The sequence below is a fragment of the Zeugodacus cucurbitae genome, chromosome 4 (assembly GCF_028554725.1).
Source record: "Zeugodacus cucurbitae isolate PBARC_wt_2022May chromosome 4, idZeuCucr1.2, whole genome shotgun sequence".
Classification (NCBI taxonomy): domain Eukaryota; kingdom Metazoa; phylum Arthropoda; class Insecta; order Diptera; family Tephritidae; genus Zeugodacus; species Zeugodacus cucurbitae.
The window spans coordinates 65,956,000-65,974,816 of NC_071669.1; the positions used below are offsets into that span (position 1 = coordinate 65,956,000).

An 18,817-nucleotide genomic window follows, 5' to 3' on the forward strand; every position below is an offset into this window, starting at 1 on the left:
ATGGAATTAACTCGTGAACATTTTCGTGAGATCATTTTTCACAACTTTCGACGTAGATTATCGCGACAAGAGTGCATCGATGAACTAAAATCTTGGTATGGCTATGAGACACCATCCTATAGCACTGTGAAAAACTGGTACAGACGAATTCCGTGAAGGTCGTCCAAAAACAGCCGCTGTGCCAGAAAACATCGATGCCTTACGAGAATGCAAGACCGTCATGTAACATACCTGCAGATAGAGGCATGCCTATGCATTTCTCCCACCAGCATACATTCGATATTGCATGAACACCTGGCCGTAACAAAGGTTTGTTCTCGTTGGATCCCGCACAATTTGACAATCGCTCAAAAAAGGCTCAAAAAAGTGCTTCGAAAATTGGTTTGAGCGCATGCAAAAGTGCATAAATATTGATGGAGAATATTTTGAAAAACAATAAAACCATTTTCGTTGATAAATATTCCTATTTTCATTATTAAGCCAGAAATTTATATAGCAGCCCTCGTACACTTATTTTCTTAGTGTAAAACCCTAACAATCTTTGCACCACCCAAGAGTCTTATGCATTTTTGCAGTTCATTTATTATGCATGGTTTACTTAAGTCAAATTTACTGACATGGATTGAAATGGTTGTAATTCCAAATTGAAATTAAAATAAACAAATTGATGACTTAATTTAAATTAAATTATTTTAATTACTTCAAAAGTTTTCTTCAACCGAATGACAAAGCACCGTATAAAAATTTGATTCTTGTCAATTTAGTGTCATGAAATTTGACATAATGCATACCGGACATTATTGAGTGAGTGCAGTACCAGTAGTGGAGAACCATATCCGCTAAAGAAACATACGATATAATTCCGAAAACGTGATAAGATTTTTGTTTCAATGTATGAATTAAATATGAGCTGTGATTTATTGGAGATTTGGTCAAAACCGTTTAAGCTATTGTTGTTGTTATTGTAGCGGCATAAAACATTTTCCGAAATTTTGTTTAGAATATTCGACTATCCATGGGCGGATACAAAACTGAGTTCTTCCGCTTTCATAGAACCGACAATCAGGGGAATCAGTTCGTAGGTAAAATTGGTTTGTTAACGATCATGAACTCGTACTTTAAGAACTTAAGCTCATCATTAAACAGCTTTAGGCTGATTTAGAATCACTTTGTGTGTACAGATTTAAACCTTTTTTAAAATAAATTTTTTTTTTTGGTATGAAACGGAAGATATATTAAAATAGATTAATTATTAAAATAATAAATCTAAATTTAACAATCCTTAACATTTTATTTGTATTTATTTGTTATTTCGACAGAAAATTAATCAAATCCGTACTCATTTTCTACAAATCACATATTTTTTAGAAAATAATTTATATAATTTTTTTCTTTTTTTTTCGCTTATCACCACACAAAATTACACTACTAATCAACTTAACAAGCAAGCGATTGTAAACAATAAAAATACCAACAAACACACACAAGTAACACATACTTAAATCTGTGCAGTGGCATAAGAATAAATTTTGTTTACTATGCCAAGCATTTGACTCTTATCAACAAACAACAACAAACGCGCGTACAAGTTCAAAAGTCAAACAAATAATTAGATGAATATCGCGAATAACAACAAAATGCGAGCGTGTGACAATGAGCACGCACAGCACGCAGTTCGCTGTTTACAAGCAGCATATGTGCAGGCGGGTGTAAAGGGTATGTATGTGCCACACAAACAAGCCTACTTGTAAGCCTCTCTACACTTGTAACAACGCTGCTTTAATAACGCATTGATAGCGGCAGTTGGCAACGGCTTAGTAAGTTCGAGTGCTGAGGTGTTGGCAAAGAAAAGAAAATAGTTGTTGTTGTTGTTGCTGTGAAGCTGAAACGGGGATCACAATCTCTTAAAGAGTTTGTGTTAGAGCGTGTTTGCTTTACACTTTATTTGTGTGACTTTGACGCTTGTGATTGGTGTGAGGAAACGCTTTGATTTCTATGTATTTACATATTTTTTTTTTATTTTTGTTGTACTCATGTTGTTGACTTTAGTAAGCTAACCCTTCGTATTTATTTAATACTTTTGAATTTTTATTTATGTTTAATTTGTTTACAATATACAAATATGCGTAAACAAGTGTTATTTTACCCACATAGGTAACCATTTAGAGGGGTGTTTAATGTTGTTTAGCTACACTAATTAATATTAATTAATAATAACATGCTTTGTGCTGCTTGAACGCGCACGAAATTAAAGTTAAATTTAGATATGAGAGGAAGAAATGTATTTAAGCCTTGAAATAAATGGAGACGTTGAACTTTTTAATAGGGAAATGTAAAGAATATTAAAGGCAAAGGCCGAAATAGCTGTACAAAATTGAGAGAATGTCTTCCAACGTAGAAAGCATAAAATCTAACATTTAAGAATGCTAAAAATGCTTCGACTATTGCCTTGAGATATTAACTGAAAGCGCAATAAATGGTAAATTGCGATAGGTGGCGCTAATACTTGATTGACTATCATTATAACTATTTATCTAAATCGAACTTTTTTTTGGCAATAGATTTAAATGGTACAAAAACAATTTCTTTCCAAAATTTGAAACATAAGTCAATTTTACTATAACTGTTAGAGCTTTTAATTTTTTTGTTTTTTTTTTTTGTTTTCTGTTTTGAATTGTTTAGAACTTTGAATTATTTGTAAAAAAATAAAATAAGAAATTGTTTACTGAAAAAGAAAATACGGAATCGCTTGAATTCTAGGCGGCTTCATGCTTTTCAACGATTTGCAATAGGTCCCGGCTTGCTTGAGGTCCCATTCGGTGTCCTTTTATTGTTTATAATAAAATAATAATTATCAATATTCAATTTAATCTTTTTTCAAAGCAAATTTATTTTTCATCAATTAAAATTTCAATTTGTCAAACATATTTTTTAAACATACTTCTGTTAAATATGTACCCGGAAATTATCATTTTATATGGATAAAAATATTGAACAAAGAGTTTGTGTAAAATTTTGTGTTTCAAACGAAATTTTTTGTGCCAAAACGTTGGAAATGTTGAAAAAACATTTGATGATTCAACTATGTCGAAAACTCAAGTCAAGAATAGTGGACGGCAGTTGTGCCAACCTGGGAAAAAATTTTGAAATATTAGCGGGATATTTAAAATGAGCATTTCGGGGTACTTATGTATTTCACTGAAGTATGTATGTTTTCCATTGTATTGCCTTATATCAAAGCTTTTATAATCTTTATTTCCATTTCCATTAACAGAATTTTATTGTAATTTTAACCTTTAGACTATATAAAATTTAAAATTGATCTCGAACAATTGGCTCCGAATTCCCTAAATCGTATTAGTTTGCTTATGGTGCTAGGTGGGTTTCAGGGGCTAAAACAAGGGTATTTTAACAATTTTTATTTTGTGAAATTTTTATTTAAAAATTCGGAAACTCAGCCGTTCGTACCTCATCTTGCATGACATGTCCCAAAAAAAAGATTTTACCGAGAACATCACAACTCATGATTGGTTCATCTAAAAACACTAAACCCAAAATATTTCCATAGTAAATGGACAAATAGTTGAATCTAGTTAATGAACGCAGGAAAAAAGAAAAAAAATGTAACCGTGCATTTTTGACAGAAACTCACTTTTTTTTGTCAAATTTTCGGCAGGCGTTGGCTTGAAAAAAATAGTTGTAATAAAAACATAAAAAAATGCTTGCTTCATTAACTAGATAAGATGTGTGCAAAATTTGAATTTTTACTCGGAGTGATTTGATATTTTTGGATAATATTTTAAAAATATTGCATTATTAAATAAGACTTTTTTCAAATTTTTTAGCATTTTTTAGCATTTAGTATCACAAGGCATTTAATTATATTTTTTACATAAGTGTCTAGGAGCTTTTAACAAATTTTCATTATCAATATTTATAGAGACATTAAAGGCCTATATAATAATAGCTATTAAATTTAACAAAATTGCAGTAAAATTTTATAGCCTATATGCATATCCCCCACCTGGCACACCACACACACCAGCAAAGCACGCCAATGCTAGCCAAGCATTCCGCTGCATAAAAGAGCAATCACAGTAATTTACATACTTAAAATACAAATTATATGCAAATTTCGTGTATGCATTGCATTGTACAACTGCCCAACGCGAGTGACTACACTAATTAAAATGCAATAACAAATATTTACAAAGACAAACAAATTGCAAAAAAATAATAAAAAAACTGAATTGCGGCACTAACACTGCGCACAGCGAATACCGTTAGCTAGCTGATACTTGCCGCACATGCATACCTATGTAGCGTTCCTGCCACTTTTGCATATTTTGAGGCGTAATAGTAAACACTTGCGGTCTTTCATTATTACTGCATATTTCTAGGCGCATAAAGCTAATTTCGCGCTATTCCAAATGAACTTTCAAACATTACCGGCACAGCACGACACTTTGTTTTGCTTAGCATAATTCTTTTTTTACACTTCATATAAAAAATATATATGTTTTTTAATATATTTATTTTTGCGCTTAATTAGCGGCTGACACGCTACATGCACGCCACGCTTACGCCTTAACATATGCCATATTATATATGCTGACTTGTTTGTATGTATGTATGCGCCGTTATTTAATTGTGTAAATTTAAATAAATATGCTTGTAGCAGTCAGTAGTCTTCGACTTGCGCTTGATCAACACTTGCTCTGCGTGGCTGGTTACTCATACGCCATGACGCACAAACAAATTTGCATGCCAATATGTGCAAATATTTGCGAGCGCACGCGGACAATGTATACAATTTTGTACAACAACTTCATATATGCAAATGTACATACATATTTAAATATTTGCGCGCATAAGTGTGTTGTTATGTGCCGGATAACAATAAGCCGGCCAGCTCATGGAGAATATTATGGTTTCTTTTCGTTGTTAAGCACGGCGTCAGCGATTTTATATGCAGGAAATTTCGTAATAACAGAGTTTTCTTGGAATTTTTGTTAGCTCTTTAATATTATTTTTTAATTATTATTTTTAAATATATATATTTTTTAATTTTCAAAAATGATTTCTAAATATTCAAAAAAGTGTTTCATATTTTTTTTAATAATTAATTTTATTATTTTGGTATATCTTTAAATATAATTTATTTAAAATATATATTTTTAAATATTTTAATTTTTTTCTTTTACCTTTTAATACGAATTAATGAATTTTAATATGTTTTTTTTAACTTTTTATTTTATTTTTGATACTATTATTTTATTTTATTTGTAATAATATTTTTGTTTATAAAAATGAATAATTAGTAGTTTTTTTTATTTTAAAATATTTTTTAGCAAAAATTTATTACTTTTTCTTTAGATTTTTTGTAATTTTTGTTAATATAAATTAAGTAATTTTTATTTAATATATTTATTTTTTAATTTTTGTTACTTATTAAATATTTTTAATTTAATAATTGGTTCATAAAAATTAATGCATTTTTTCCAAACAAATTTAAAATTTTTAATATTTTTTTAATAAAATTATTAATTTTTTTGAAATTCTTTAAAAATTTTAAAATATTTTTTATCAAAAATTTATTATTTTTTCTTTAATTTTTAGAATTTTTGTGAATAAATTTAATGATTTTTAATTTAATATATTTTTTTAATTTTTGTTAATTTTTTAATATTTTTTAAATATTTTTAATTTAATATTTGGTTCATAAAAATTCATGAATTTAATGATTTCGACTATTTTTTCCAAACAAATTTTTAAATTTTATGTTTTTTTTTAACAATAACAAATTCATGAATTTTTATATTTTTTAGTTAATTTTTTTTTTTTATAAAAATTAATTATATTTAATAATTTTAAATATTTATATATTATTTTTATAATTATTTTTTTTTATACAAATTAATGAATTTAATTTTTTTTTGTTATTTTTAAACATTTTTTTTTATTTCTAGTAATATTTTTTTAATAAAAATTAATGAACTTTAACTCCTTTCTGTGCTATTCCTTCATTTCCACATTTTATTTACTTCATTTCCTTACAATTTGCTTTCATATGTCACTTCACTTTACTTGACTTGTGTTGTTGTTTATTGACAAGCATATTTGTTGTGTTTACTTTAACGCTTGACTGACGCTTACTTACATTTTATACAGGCATACAGGCTTAATATTTATATGCACATGCTTGTAAAATGCGCTCCACAGCTACTACGACGCTTACTGCACACATTGAAATGCAGTTGTTGTTAGTGTTGTTGTTGCTTTGGACATTAATGCGGCACCTTCGTCACTCAAATGCATAATTTAACAAGCATACTTCATGCCACACAAGCGCTTATGTTGGTGTTGTTATTAATAATTTGTTGTTGTTATTATATTTGTTTTTGCAATTGCATTTTGAAGCGGCATTGACATTTGTGAGTATTTTACCGCTTTAATGCTCAATTAATTATTGAAAATTGCACGGCACTGTATGTTATTTATAAGTAATTGCGCGCGTGAATTGAAACGCTTCGATTTTGCAGCGCCTCAGCTATTACAAGTATTGTGTATTTATTGTAATTAATGCCGCGCTTATACGCTATTATTGCCGATAAATATGTATGTGTGTGTTGAAGCACGTGTAACTTAATTGCGCTTACTCAGTTGCCGCTCGCTCGCTCACTTAAGCACCGCTGACTGGCGGCTGGGCTATACAATTTTTTAGCGGTAAAATGGAAAATATTTGATTCTTTTGACTTCATACCCGCACATTTAACATTGAATATGAGCGCAGTGTTGAGCGCTGTTAGCCGGCAGTTGGTTGCACAGTCGCGCCGTCTGCCAGGCAGGCAGGTGGCAGCCAATGTGTCTGTTTGCTGTCGTTAATTTTCCAGCGCAATGATTTTTAAACTCATTTCGATTACTTAATTACACACGTTCGCGACCTACGTTTCAAGCGCCGTTTCGATTGCTTTCACGTTTCACGTTTTTCGCCGCCACACATTTATTTGTCTTATACTACAGCTACTGAAACGCGCGTTGAACTTAGTTCATGAAGCGACCGCGCGCGTTTTTCTTGTACTATGTACTTAATCGACCGGTTTGCACAAACGTTTACGCTTAAATGCTGCAACGCCGAACTTTGCGCGTAAATTTAAAACTTTTTCCGGAAAATTTATACAATTTTTTTTTTTCTATTTTTCGAAGCGATTTTTCATGCGCGTTAGTATGTGTATGAACTGTTGGCTTTTGATATGGTACTTTGAAAGCACTGGACGCGCGCGTGTGTACTTCCACAAGTGCGTGTGTTTGTGTGTGGCAGCTGTAGTAAACGTTGCGTGCGCGCGTTCAGTGTGTGTGTGCGTGTGTCAGGAAGTCAATAAAAATCCACTTAAATATTTAAGCAACCACACATATGTGCATAGCACAGAGAACAACAACAATAATTATTTTTTTGAAATGATTTTTTGATATTTTTTTCCTTCCTTTTTCTTCTTCTCCTGCTCTTTTTTGCTACGCAACAACAAACATAATTATAATATTTTGTAGAACACACAGCAGCCACTTGTCAAACACTTCAGCAACAACTAAGTGCCTTCAGCAGCAACAGAATATTGCACAGCGCACACATACAGGCACGCTAGAGCACACACACACACTTCGAACAGCAACAGCACTACAATGATGATAATATTTCGACTTTGCCATTGCCACTAAGCGCCGCTGTGTAACACATATGCACACATACATGCAAAGGTGGAAAGAAAAACAGCAGCCCAACAAAAAGCCAGTACAACAAATCTTTGTAACGGTCGCGCAACACAATAGCCTATGTGACTAGGTGTGTGTATAGCAGGCGAATCGCAACGCAACACTCGAACGAACTTGACACGCACAATGACGACACGTTGATCTCCCGTTTAGCACATCTTAACCGGTTGCAGCACCTAACACGACTGAGGTAAACGCACTTGAGGCACATAACTTTTTAGAAAACTCACATGTACACATGGGCGAACTCGCACACATATACCCGAGCACGAGTGCGCACAACCATGCACACGAAGGCATGCACTCGCGCATTTTGTAAGCTCACTTCAGCAAATAGCATTTAAACGAGCGCTCAGCAATATTGGCGAAACGAATGCCGAGTGTCCGTAAAGTCTCAAACAGTCGCTTACAACAGACATACATAAGCGTTCGCTTGCAGGCCGAATGCGTTGCTCGGTTATAATGTGTTTAACGAGCGCCGAGCTGAACGTAGAGCTCTTAAAAATGTTTGTGAGCAAGTTGGCAAATGTGCTCCAATGAGCTGGAAGTATGCTTCTATGAAGAATTCATATGCTCTCTGCTCCTAAATGTATGCAACGGCATTTAAAATGCGCTCATTCAGCGCGCAATTCAGCAAATATTATTTAGACAATCACCAAAAGAGTGTCCTAGGTCGCCGAACGAAGAGTGAAATTGTATTCAACACAACTTAAGTCAACACTTTCACTCGCAAAATCAAGCGAAATTTACTCAAATACTTCAGAATAGCGGTTAATGCACTTAGCGCCATCTGGCGTTGGCAACCCTTAGCGTCTGCTGAGTGGTGGTGAAAGTACATGCTCTATATATGACAAGTACTTCACCACGCTTTGTAACAACCCTTATACTTGCTCACCATGTGTTGAAGTTTGTTTCACACTCAGTCTCTACTTCTTGTACTCTCTTTCGCTCTCACTCAATTTGCTACCACCTTATTTTCTAAGAAACTAAGTAAGTTGCCTTTCTTAACCTATAAGGCTCGTTTTGTCGCTGCTGTTGCTATGTGCAAATAGATTTGCTTGTGAGGGCGGAAACTGCGATGGTGAAAAGCTATTGGAGATGATGTAACTTTCCACCCAAACAACGTTTATTAAATTATATTCTAATTCAAATTTTTAAAGAGAAACAAAGGAGACCGAAATTAAAAATTTGATTAAAATTATTGGATCGCATTTCATCTCAAGAGGAAGGAAATTTGGATCAGAAATCTTGATGAGTTCAATATATACAGACAGATTTATTATTATAATCCTGAGAACGCTTTTATATTAGAATCTCAAATAAAATTTTTCTAAAAAGGAACAGCCCCACCCAGAACTCATATGTATTTACCCTTTACGCTGAAAAGTATGCAATAGTGATCTCTTATTGATCTAATATGCTGGGTCTGATGAGTAGCACAATGTAGGTTTAATAGAAAAAATCACTAAGAAGCTTGAGAAATATGTACTTAACAAAATTCTGGTGTGGAAAGAGACAGTGACATAATTTTTTTATATAGAAAATCTCTTATCGATTTTGTGGAATTATTCAGACAAAAAATTATTAAAAAATCCGAAATTTTTTTTTTTTTTTTATAAAAAATATATATTTGAGTATTTATGGGACTTACAGTTATAAATACTTCGTTGTATTATTAAAATATAGAAAGGTATAAACATTATAAATTATTATACTGCCCTGCGTACTTTCCCAAAAAGGCGCATTTGCGAAGAAAAATTTTAAAAATATAACACAATAAATCGTATCTGAAATCACTTACCTCGAAATGCCCAGTCAATTTGGGACCCGCTTGCGCCAAATACAAAGTTGATGCCGAATCGAAGACCAAATCCTGTGGCTCACGCACCACCGCTGTCGACGTATTCAATACGCAATCGGTGTAGAAGAGCGTCTTGTCCCTGAGTACCTGAAATGAAAGCGTAGTCCACTCCTTGCCCCTGTATGGCAACTGGTAGCTGACCAATTTACGGCTAACTGAATTCTGATCTGATTGTGTGTAGAGTAATGACACATTCCAGACATTCTTACTGACCGTCGACAAATGCAGACCCAACTGCACCACAGACTCGAAGGAGTTTACCACGCTAAAGAGATAACCACCCTTCGGGCTGTGTGGCAGAAATTTGACTAGTATGGCGAATTCGTTAAGTCGCTCCGGTAAGAGTACGCGATATGAGGTCTTCACATCGGATGTGGGTAGGAATTTGTATGAGGGGAAACCGTCGTCAGCCTCCTCGTATTCGATGCCCTGCGATTGTGCGTTGATCATGTCCGTTAGTGAGTATTCGCCGAAGGCATCTGTGTGTGTAAGAGAGAAAAGGAGAAAAAAATAGAGAAAGAGTGAAAAAAATAAATTTACAAAAACTGTACTTTTTCTGCTAACGCAAACAAATTGTATAACATAACAACTGTTTGTATGTGTGTGTCAGAAATTATATGGTTTACATTTTACAACACCAACAACAAAAAAGTGTATTCATTGTAATGCATTTATTTCGTGACAGTCAATAAAAAGTTTGCTCTGCAAAAACTCTTTGTTTTTGTTGTTGCTATATTGCGGTGCAAGCTTCGTTTGTTTAATTTGCAATTCTGCGTATTCTACAGTTACAATTGCCATGTAAATTTTTTATTGAAATTTACGGATATTTTACAAACCATTTTCCATATTTTTACACAATTCTACAGATTTTTATTTTATTCACTTTGTGTCGTATATTGATTGCAACAAATACAAATATGCTTTGTGCAAATGAAATGAAACGCCAAAAATTATGCAACACATTTGAATGTGTGGCAAGCGAGCAGCACAGTGATGGCTTGGGAAATTGGGTTGTTGTCATATTGAAGAAGGGTCTGGAAGAAGTTAGCGGGGGTGTAAAGTAGACTCACAGCGAATTAAAGGCGGTTTATAATTTAGAAGAGAATATAATTGTGATTGTAAGCACGCCAAGGCATCCTTGGACTGGTGCAATTTAGAGCAGATTTTAGAGTAGTGACATAAAGTTTATTAAAAAAATTTATTAGGGTCACTTTCAGTAAACCGTGCGAGTTAGAAATGCAGGAAAAATTATTTTATTCAGTCAAGGAGTGATCGATCTAGCCTTCGACCTAAGTTGATTCCGAAAAGATTGCGCTCCTAATCGCGGTTTAGTCGAGAATTCGGCGCCTTATTTTTATTTGTTGAACCGATAATTTTCAAAATACTATTAAATAATCCAGATCAAAATTACTAATTTAATAATAACTAATTTTTTTGATAAACAAATTTTTAACTGAAACAAATATTCTTGCAATTATTAAAAAATATAGTTTGCTTATTTCGTCGCGCTTTTATAACCTGCCCCCTAATTGTAGGCCACATTTCATGCCTCAAAAACTGCCAAACGGAATACAATACTGTTAAAGCGTTGCCTTCATTTGGGCGTTTATAATTTAAAACTTTACTTGATTAGCAAAGGAGGGAACTAGAATGAAATTTCAAGTCAGTTATAACATTGCCAACATTGTGGCTATGATTTGAAAATTTAACTTGATTAGCAAAGAAGGGACCTAGAAAACATATGCAGAAAAACGTTGCCTACATTTAGGCATTTATAATAAAAAACAGAACTTAATTTTCTATAGAAGCGAACTAGAATGAAATTTCGGTTATAACATTGCCTACATTTAGGCTATGATAGCAACGAAGTGACCAAAAAGCAATTACAGTAAAAACGTTGACTACATTTAGGCGTTTACAATAGAAACATTAACTTAATTTTATCAAAAAAGGGAACTAGAATGAAATTTCAGTTATAACATTGTCAACATTTAGGCTCTGATTAGAAGGTTAGGTTAGGTTAGGTTATTCTGGCAGGCTACAACGCCACACATAGACCAGTTTTGGTCCTTTGTGAAAACAGATGGAGTGCCGTCACTTGGTTAATGAGGAGTAGTCATCCTTTAGGATGCCAGCGCTTATTGTGAATTTCAAAAGGCTTTGTGGCTTTACCAACGAAATCTCTTCCAGATTAACGTACTGTGCAGCCCCCAAATGCTGAAGCCGTTGTCTTGATAATGCAGGACATTCACAGAAGAGGTGCCCATTGTTTCTCTGGTGCCTTACAAGACAGTGACCAGTGAGTATGCTGATCATATTCCTACATTTGCTTCTATGGAGCGCCAATAGAAATTTCGTGTACCTCTTATCTACCGCCTTGCACATAACTTTTGCGGTTTTGCATCCCGGTATATTCTTCCAGCGCGTTTTGAACTTTTTTACCAAATTTCTGTCTAGATCATCATATAGACAGTGTATAGGTCTATCAACGTTCATCATATTTTCGGATGACAGTTTTACGCCTCGTTTGGCAATCTCGTCCACTATCTCGTTACCTTATATGCCCTTGAGTTCTGATTAGAAACTTTAATTGATTAGTAAAGTAGGGATCTAGAAAAAATTTGCATAAAAACGTTGCCTGAATTTAGGCGTTTATAATAAGAAAATTTTACTTCATTAGCAAATAAATGAACCTAGCCACATTTACTCAATAATAATACATAATAATTAGCAATCTTCTATACTACGACAAATTTTTCGTTTAATTGATCGGATTATATATGTAAATACTATTAACATCAAATTAATGCAATCAACTCACCTTTAATCGACTGTCCTTGCAGACCCTCCAGACTAGAAGCAGCCAGTAATGGTCCACAACAAAGGAATATCGCTAATATCGTTAACATTTTGCAACCAACACTGTCTTGCGCTGCTAGAAAGTGTTCACTAAGCTTTTTGTTGTTGTCTTTCTGCATGTTGCAGCTGCAAAAGGAAACGAGAGAAATTGAAAATACAATTTTTGTTATTGTCATAAATTGTAGCAGCAAAAATTGATATAAAATTGGCAATAAAAACGATGTTCAAACAATCAAATGCATATGCAGGACTAAATAATACCGTTTATTTATGTGTGTATGTGTGTGTGTCTGCGTGTGAGTATGTGTGTGCTCGCATAAAAACTGCAAAGTAATAGTAAATCTTTTGCATAAAATGCGCACAAACGAGCATAGATTGATTGCCACAAAGGATGCAAGCGAACAAAATAACATAAACAAATCGACAACTACATATGTGCAACATGCAACAAGGCCAACAAGTGAGCGGTATGCGCATATATATGGCTCCGTTGTTGTTGTTGTATAACTGTAGCTGGAGCGCAATTAATTGTCCATAACGCATGTGGCATATAAAGTACAAGACCACAATTGAGTGTAGCAGGCATAACACTAGAATGTGCAACACAATACTAACCAACAGCAACAACAACAACAAGTAATTACAACAACTGCTCCCACACCATACATATATCTAGTTACGAAATTTGAAGTGTAAATTTTCAACCCAGTCAATTGCTTCAAGCCTCGGCCCTGCTCCTCTTCTACCCCCTCCCGCTGCCACTTTCGTTGTCATCATACTACATTTACCGTTAGCAGGCATTTTGAAGTAAAACTAAACCCATTTAGTCGTTTCGGATTTGGTGGGAATACATTCAGACTATCGCTCGGCATACACACACCACCACCATCAAACCGATTGCAACGAGTTGCGGTTATGTTGCACTAGCCTGTAGTAGACTGTACGTTTGCGGTGTTGCAAATTGACTTCAGCGTTTTGGTGCACCATTACCACACCACCAGCCCAAAATATGTCCCACACATATGCATATTGCATTGCTGTGTAGTATTTACATTCAATTGCATACACAATTGGTTGGTGGTGGTTGTTGTTGTTGGTTGGGTGTATGGCTGGCTGGCAGTTGGTGGTCAGTTAGTTGTTATTTGAAACTGGTCCGCGTTGTAACTCAAGTCACCGACGATTTATGTTAGACTCATGTGTGTGTGTGTTTGTGTCACAGCCCAAAAACATTTGTAATTACAATAACAATGCTGCACATTGATTTGTAGCATTGAAAACCACAAATATGACCAACAGCAAATGGCTTTTCCGGCTGCTACTTGAATTTCGTCTGCAGCGCTTAAGGGTTTACCTGCCAGTGTGCAGGGGTGAAAGCTTCATAGACAGTTTTAGTAATTGATTTTGCAAAAAATTCAATACTAATACACTTATGTGACGGTAAAGTACACAAGTGGTTAGAAGGTAACGGTATTCTATTGTTTTGATAAATGTTATAATGAATGCTTTGCATAAGGGATGTGGTTTATAAATCAAAAGACAGACAATTATGTAAAACAAATCAAGAGCAAATAGTTGTCAACTGAGCTAGACCATGCAGCTGCTTCTGTAATAGTAGTTAAGAATGAAAGTGTTTTCAAGCTCTAAAATTTGAACTGTGCGAATGTTGACCGAAGCGGTAGTGGACTTGCTGGTTGTTGGATGGGTGTAAGCGAGGTTTGCAATCGTGAAATCTTCTTGTGTCCAAAAGAGTCCCTTGTCGTCACTAGAGGTATCAGGAAATTTTCACAAGACGTAGTACTGGAATTTTGTTGAGCTTAAACTGTGTATTCACTGCTGGAAGGTGAAAATCGATTTATCGTACTTCAGAAGCATGGATATCAGCATTAAAATTAAAAAAAAATTAAAAAGCTTAAATATAAATATATATATTCAGTCTTTTTTTAAATTAAATGTGAATAGAGCATTCCCATGAATTTTTATTTCCACACGAAAGAAAAATTCGTATCATGAATTTCTTGTTAATGAAAAATTATATTCGAATTTCGGCATTTCGAATTTTGTTTTGATTTTTTGATTTTTTTTATTGGAGCTATAAAGGAAAATTCAATTAATAAATGCGACTGTTTTAGCATAGAAACATGAATTATCCGCATAACAATTATCAGTACCGGCCCGACTTGCGTTCTACACCCGGGAAGATGTTGTAATGGTATATTTGAAAAGATCATGTACGAAAAGAACTTAATCGGACGCACATTGGGTATGAATCTTGTTCGTTTCTCCAATCGATATCGATGGTGGTCTCATTATATTTTCTTTTGGAGCTATATTCGGATTTTCTACCAAAACCTCTTCCCCCCAAGAAAAGGAATACACTTAGACCTTATAGTCTAAAGTCCTTTGTAAACTCAGAAAAACCCTAAATATATATAAGGACTCATCAATGTCGAGTCTTGTCGTAAGCTTTGGTAGAAATTAACATCGATAATGAGATTTCTGACCAGAGAAGCGGTAATATACCAAATTTTTCCATCAATGAACTATTACTTAATTTGAAAATCATAATCTTGAAATAACGATTTCAGTAAAAATAAATTTATTGGCTTTAAAGTTTTGTTATGATAATCTCGAACTTTCATTAGATTTTGATGGCAGCTTTTACCTACCGCAATGACTCAATGTCAATTTCATATGATATATTTTTTCATATGATATATTTATTAAATAAAAGCAAATTAATATGAACTTCTGAGTTTCATCACTTCCTAAATTTTTAATGAAAATCTGGTGAACAGTTGGATTTTCCGAAAAAAAACGATTAAATTCACAAAAAATAAAGCAGCCTACTTAAAAAAAAAAATAAAAAAAATTGAGATAAGCACATGATGTCAGACCACACACTCACTTGTACAAGTATTTCAGCATTTTGACATTCATTCACATGTACTATGAGTATAGGCAATCTGTCTGTCCGCTGCAATGTTTGACTGGCGATTGCATTGATGTGAAATTTCAATTTTGATGCTAATGACAGTGACGTTGATGTGACGTGCGGTTTAGGATGTCAATACATGCGCGTCTGCACACCGCAACATGCAGCGCACAAGCACCTGTCACACAAACACACACACGCACAGGCGAGTAGTTACAACTTGTTGGCCAAACAAACTGCTCCAAATTTTCAGCCAGCCACCGAAGTGCGCTCCATTGATGTCACTCCAAATGCAGCTGAGTTGCCGTTTGTTTTACACATGTCAATCTATATATACAAACATATGTATGTAGGTGTGTGTGTGTGTGTGTTGGTTCATGTGTCATATTGACGTTAATTTACTGCCACTATTAGTACAATGTAATGGCGATATAAATTAAAAATGCCACTCGATGTAATTGTCCGAAAGTGGTTTGCGCAAACGAAATTCAGCAAACAAACACACACACGAGCATACACATACTAGCGCAATTTATTGAACAGACAGTCAGTGTATTGATATTACTGTCATTGTTGCATTTATTGTTGTTATTGTCGCACATAATCCCTTGATGAGCTGCCAACATATTCGTACTCGTTGCCGTTCACCTTTTGTTCAGCAACTCTGGCTGTGTTGGTTTAGTGATTTGGCTTCGAGTTGACATTTGTAGGTAAACAAGCACACCAACGCATCTTTATGCTCATCATTTCCTTTCACATAGTTTGTCTACGTTTTGAATTCACAGCATTTTTGGTCATCATTCGGTTCGAAAAATTCGTCAAATTAGCTGAAATTTCATTACGGTGCGGAAAATTGGCGAATATATGCGGTGGATCCAATGCATTAAGCTTAATTAGCAAAAATTTCGGAATTCGCGGCGTTCTATGTGTGTGTGGTCTGATTAGTCAAAAAAAATATATATTTTTTGTATCAACTAGAAGCATTTACATACAACTAATTTAACCAGTGTAACCCAAGAAAAATTAGGCGATTTTCGTGATTTTTTTAAAGAAATTACTCGATTGAATGTTTCGAAGTTTTTTGGACCTAATAAGGTATACTTCCAACTATATTCTCAAATCTTTTTACAAAAATATTGAAAAATAACGCAGTTATGTGCTACGATCCTACCGCTTTCATAGAATATTTTTGAAAGGATAAGCTATCGAATAAGCAAAAAATAGAAAAAATAGATTTTTTGAAAATGTCACATTGGTATAGCCCCTCGCCCCAGTTGATTAGGAATTCATTAAAATTTAACTAATTAAACCTTTAGGCAGTTCTGCACAGTTACCGTCAATGAATTTACTTCTTCTTGAGTCAATCAATGATCTACCACCAGATAGTAGTATCATTCCATGGTATGGATACGATTGCTACCGTGAGTCTACTCGGATGACTGTATGGATGTTCAACAGAGTGAAATGATGGAGCTTTGTTTCAATTGTCTATATCTATGCAAAAATTTGGTCAAAAGAAGATTTGCTTCAGTAAGCGCCTAGTCGAAATATCAAAAATTTATAACTCATAATTCCATTTCTCCCGTCTATGAAATATTTACAGATGACCTCTGAAGGTGAGATCATAATATAAAGCATATTGATTAATATCTAGTGGCCTTCTCTCTCATAGAAATAAAGTGCCCAACATAAACTTCAACCTCAGCCGGAATCTAGGTAATTTAAAAAAAATGAAAGAAGAGGAAAGACATGACATAGAAACGATTAAGATGGCCTAATAGTTATCCCCAGCTTACAAAATTCATGTACTGATCATTATTAAATGGTAAACGAAGGCATTAGACATCTATGAGGAATATGTTTTAGGAAGATAATAAAAGAAGTCAACGAAAGATATAAATAATGAGCTAGAATCAACAACTCCGGACAGTACGATTATTGTGCCATTGAATGCATCCTCTTTTCTAGAATAAAGAAGCATAACAAGGGACTCTTGTGCTGAACAAGAATACATAAAATATTTACTAAAATAATTCAGCATAATTTCGAGATATAAGATCTCTCAAAACCAACCACTTAGAATATCAAATTAGATGGATTAGGGTGAAAAAAAAATTCCGCTAACAATATTCTATATGTGGATTAATGCTTTGAAATTATATAATTTTTAATTCTATTTTATTTGATTTTAATTGTTTTTTAATAATCTTCGGACTATCACTTTCTACACAAATAACACATGAAACCTTGTTCATACCTTTAAAACACATACTGACATCATTTCAATTTGTCATGTCAAAACAAATATGTCACCCACAATAGCCTCTAGTGATCATCAAAAATTTGTTAAACTAAATTTGTCAATGCAACTAAGCTGTAAAACAACAAAAGTTCAATAACATTTTGTAAAAAGTGTCATTTGGAACAATTAAAATCAAATTTATTGCTTATTTTTCCCCTAAGGGTTCGACAGTTATACGACGGAAATGACAAATCAAATGACATCGGCGCTTACTTTTTAATTCACGGGCTATTAAATTGAGCAATAGAATACTGTCACCTATAATTCAGGGGAATTTATGCGCTCACACAAATTCAGATATACATCTGCACATTTAATACTTGAAGTAGAAACAATTGACAGTTATTTGATGTGCCGCGTTGCTAAACCGGTTCGGCTATAAATATTGAAACCACATAGCACGGTAATTAAAAATGAATCATTTAATCAAAAGAGTTCCGAAAAGGTGCAATCAAGCGTGAAATAATTCTGTAATTTTGACAAAAAAGTACGAGTGATTTATGACAAACTTATTGACACACAAACATATATAAATGTTATTTATGCGAAGGTCGTTCTGTTATGACATCATTTGGCCATTCCTTTATTTAATTAGTTGGTTGAATTTGAATGAAGAGCTTTATAATACATGATTTTTCAGTATACGCCTTTACTAAAAGGGAGATTTTCATATGTTAAATTTAATGACACTAAATTGACAATGATTATATATGTATATTGTGTTATCATATCAAAACAGATATTTAAATGGCAAGAAGGACAATTTTTATTGTTACCATTTCACTGTTCTAGATTGCTATTTTGCCTCAGAAACTCATAATTTAATGTACTGAGAACGGGTGTCATTAGTTTGACTACAGATGTCATTAAATTTGACATCATCAAAATCGAAAAAAAAAAATTTTAATTAATTACAAATATTAAACTAACGAACCGACTCGAATTAAGAATTAATAAATATATTCTAACATATTACTGAAATATGTGATTTAGATGGAGTTATTGTAGAACGGTCGCAATGTCGTTGTCCGTTGGAGTTGAGGTCTGTACGTTATCTACTTTTCTACAAATGACAGTTGATACCATAGAATCA

At 33.6% G+C, this 18,817-nt stretch overlaps 1 protein-coding gene across 14 annotated transcripts in view; it reads right to left on the minus strand.

Moving 5' to 3' along the window:
- LOC105214797 (collagen alpha-2(IX) chain) overlaps positions 1-18,817 on the minus strand; it is a 409,572-nt gene that overhangs the window by 306,431 nt on the left and 84,324 nt on the right. For 12 of the 14 annotated variants that reach the window (XM_054230416.1, XM_054230413.1, XM_054230415.1 and 9 more), the window contains 2 exons: positions 12,453-12,616; positions 9,572-10,110 (listed from right to left, as the gene is read on the minus strand). In XM_054230416.1, the coding sequence (XP_054086391.1) occupies positions 9,572-10,110; positions 12,453-12,616 (703 nt within the window). Of the gene's footprint in view, positions 1-6,160; positions 9,508-9,571; positions 10,111-12,452; positions 12,617-18,817 lie in introns of those variants that run through there. The other 2 variants (XM_054230423.1, XM_054230422.1) reach the window with 1 other exon arrangement.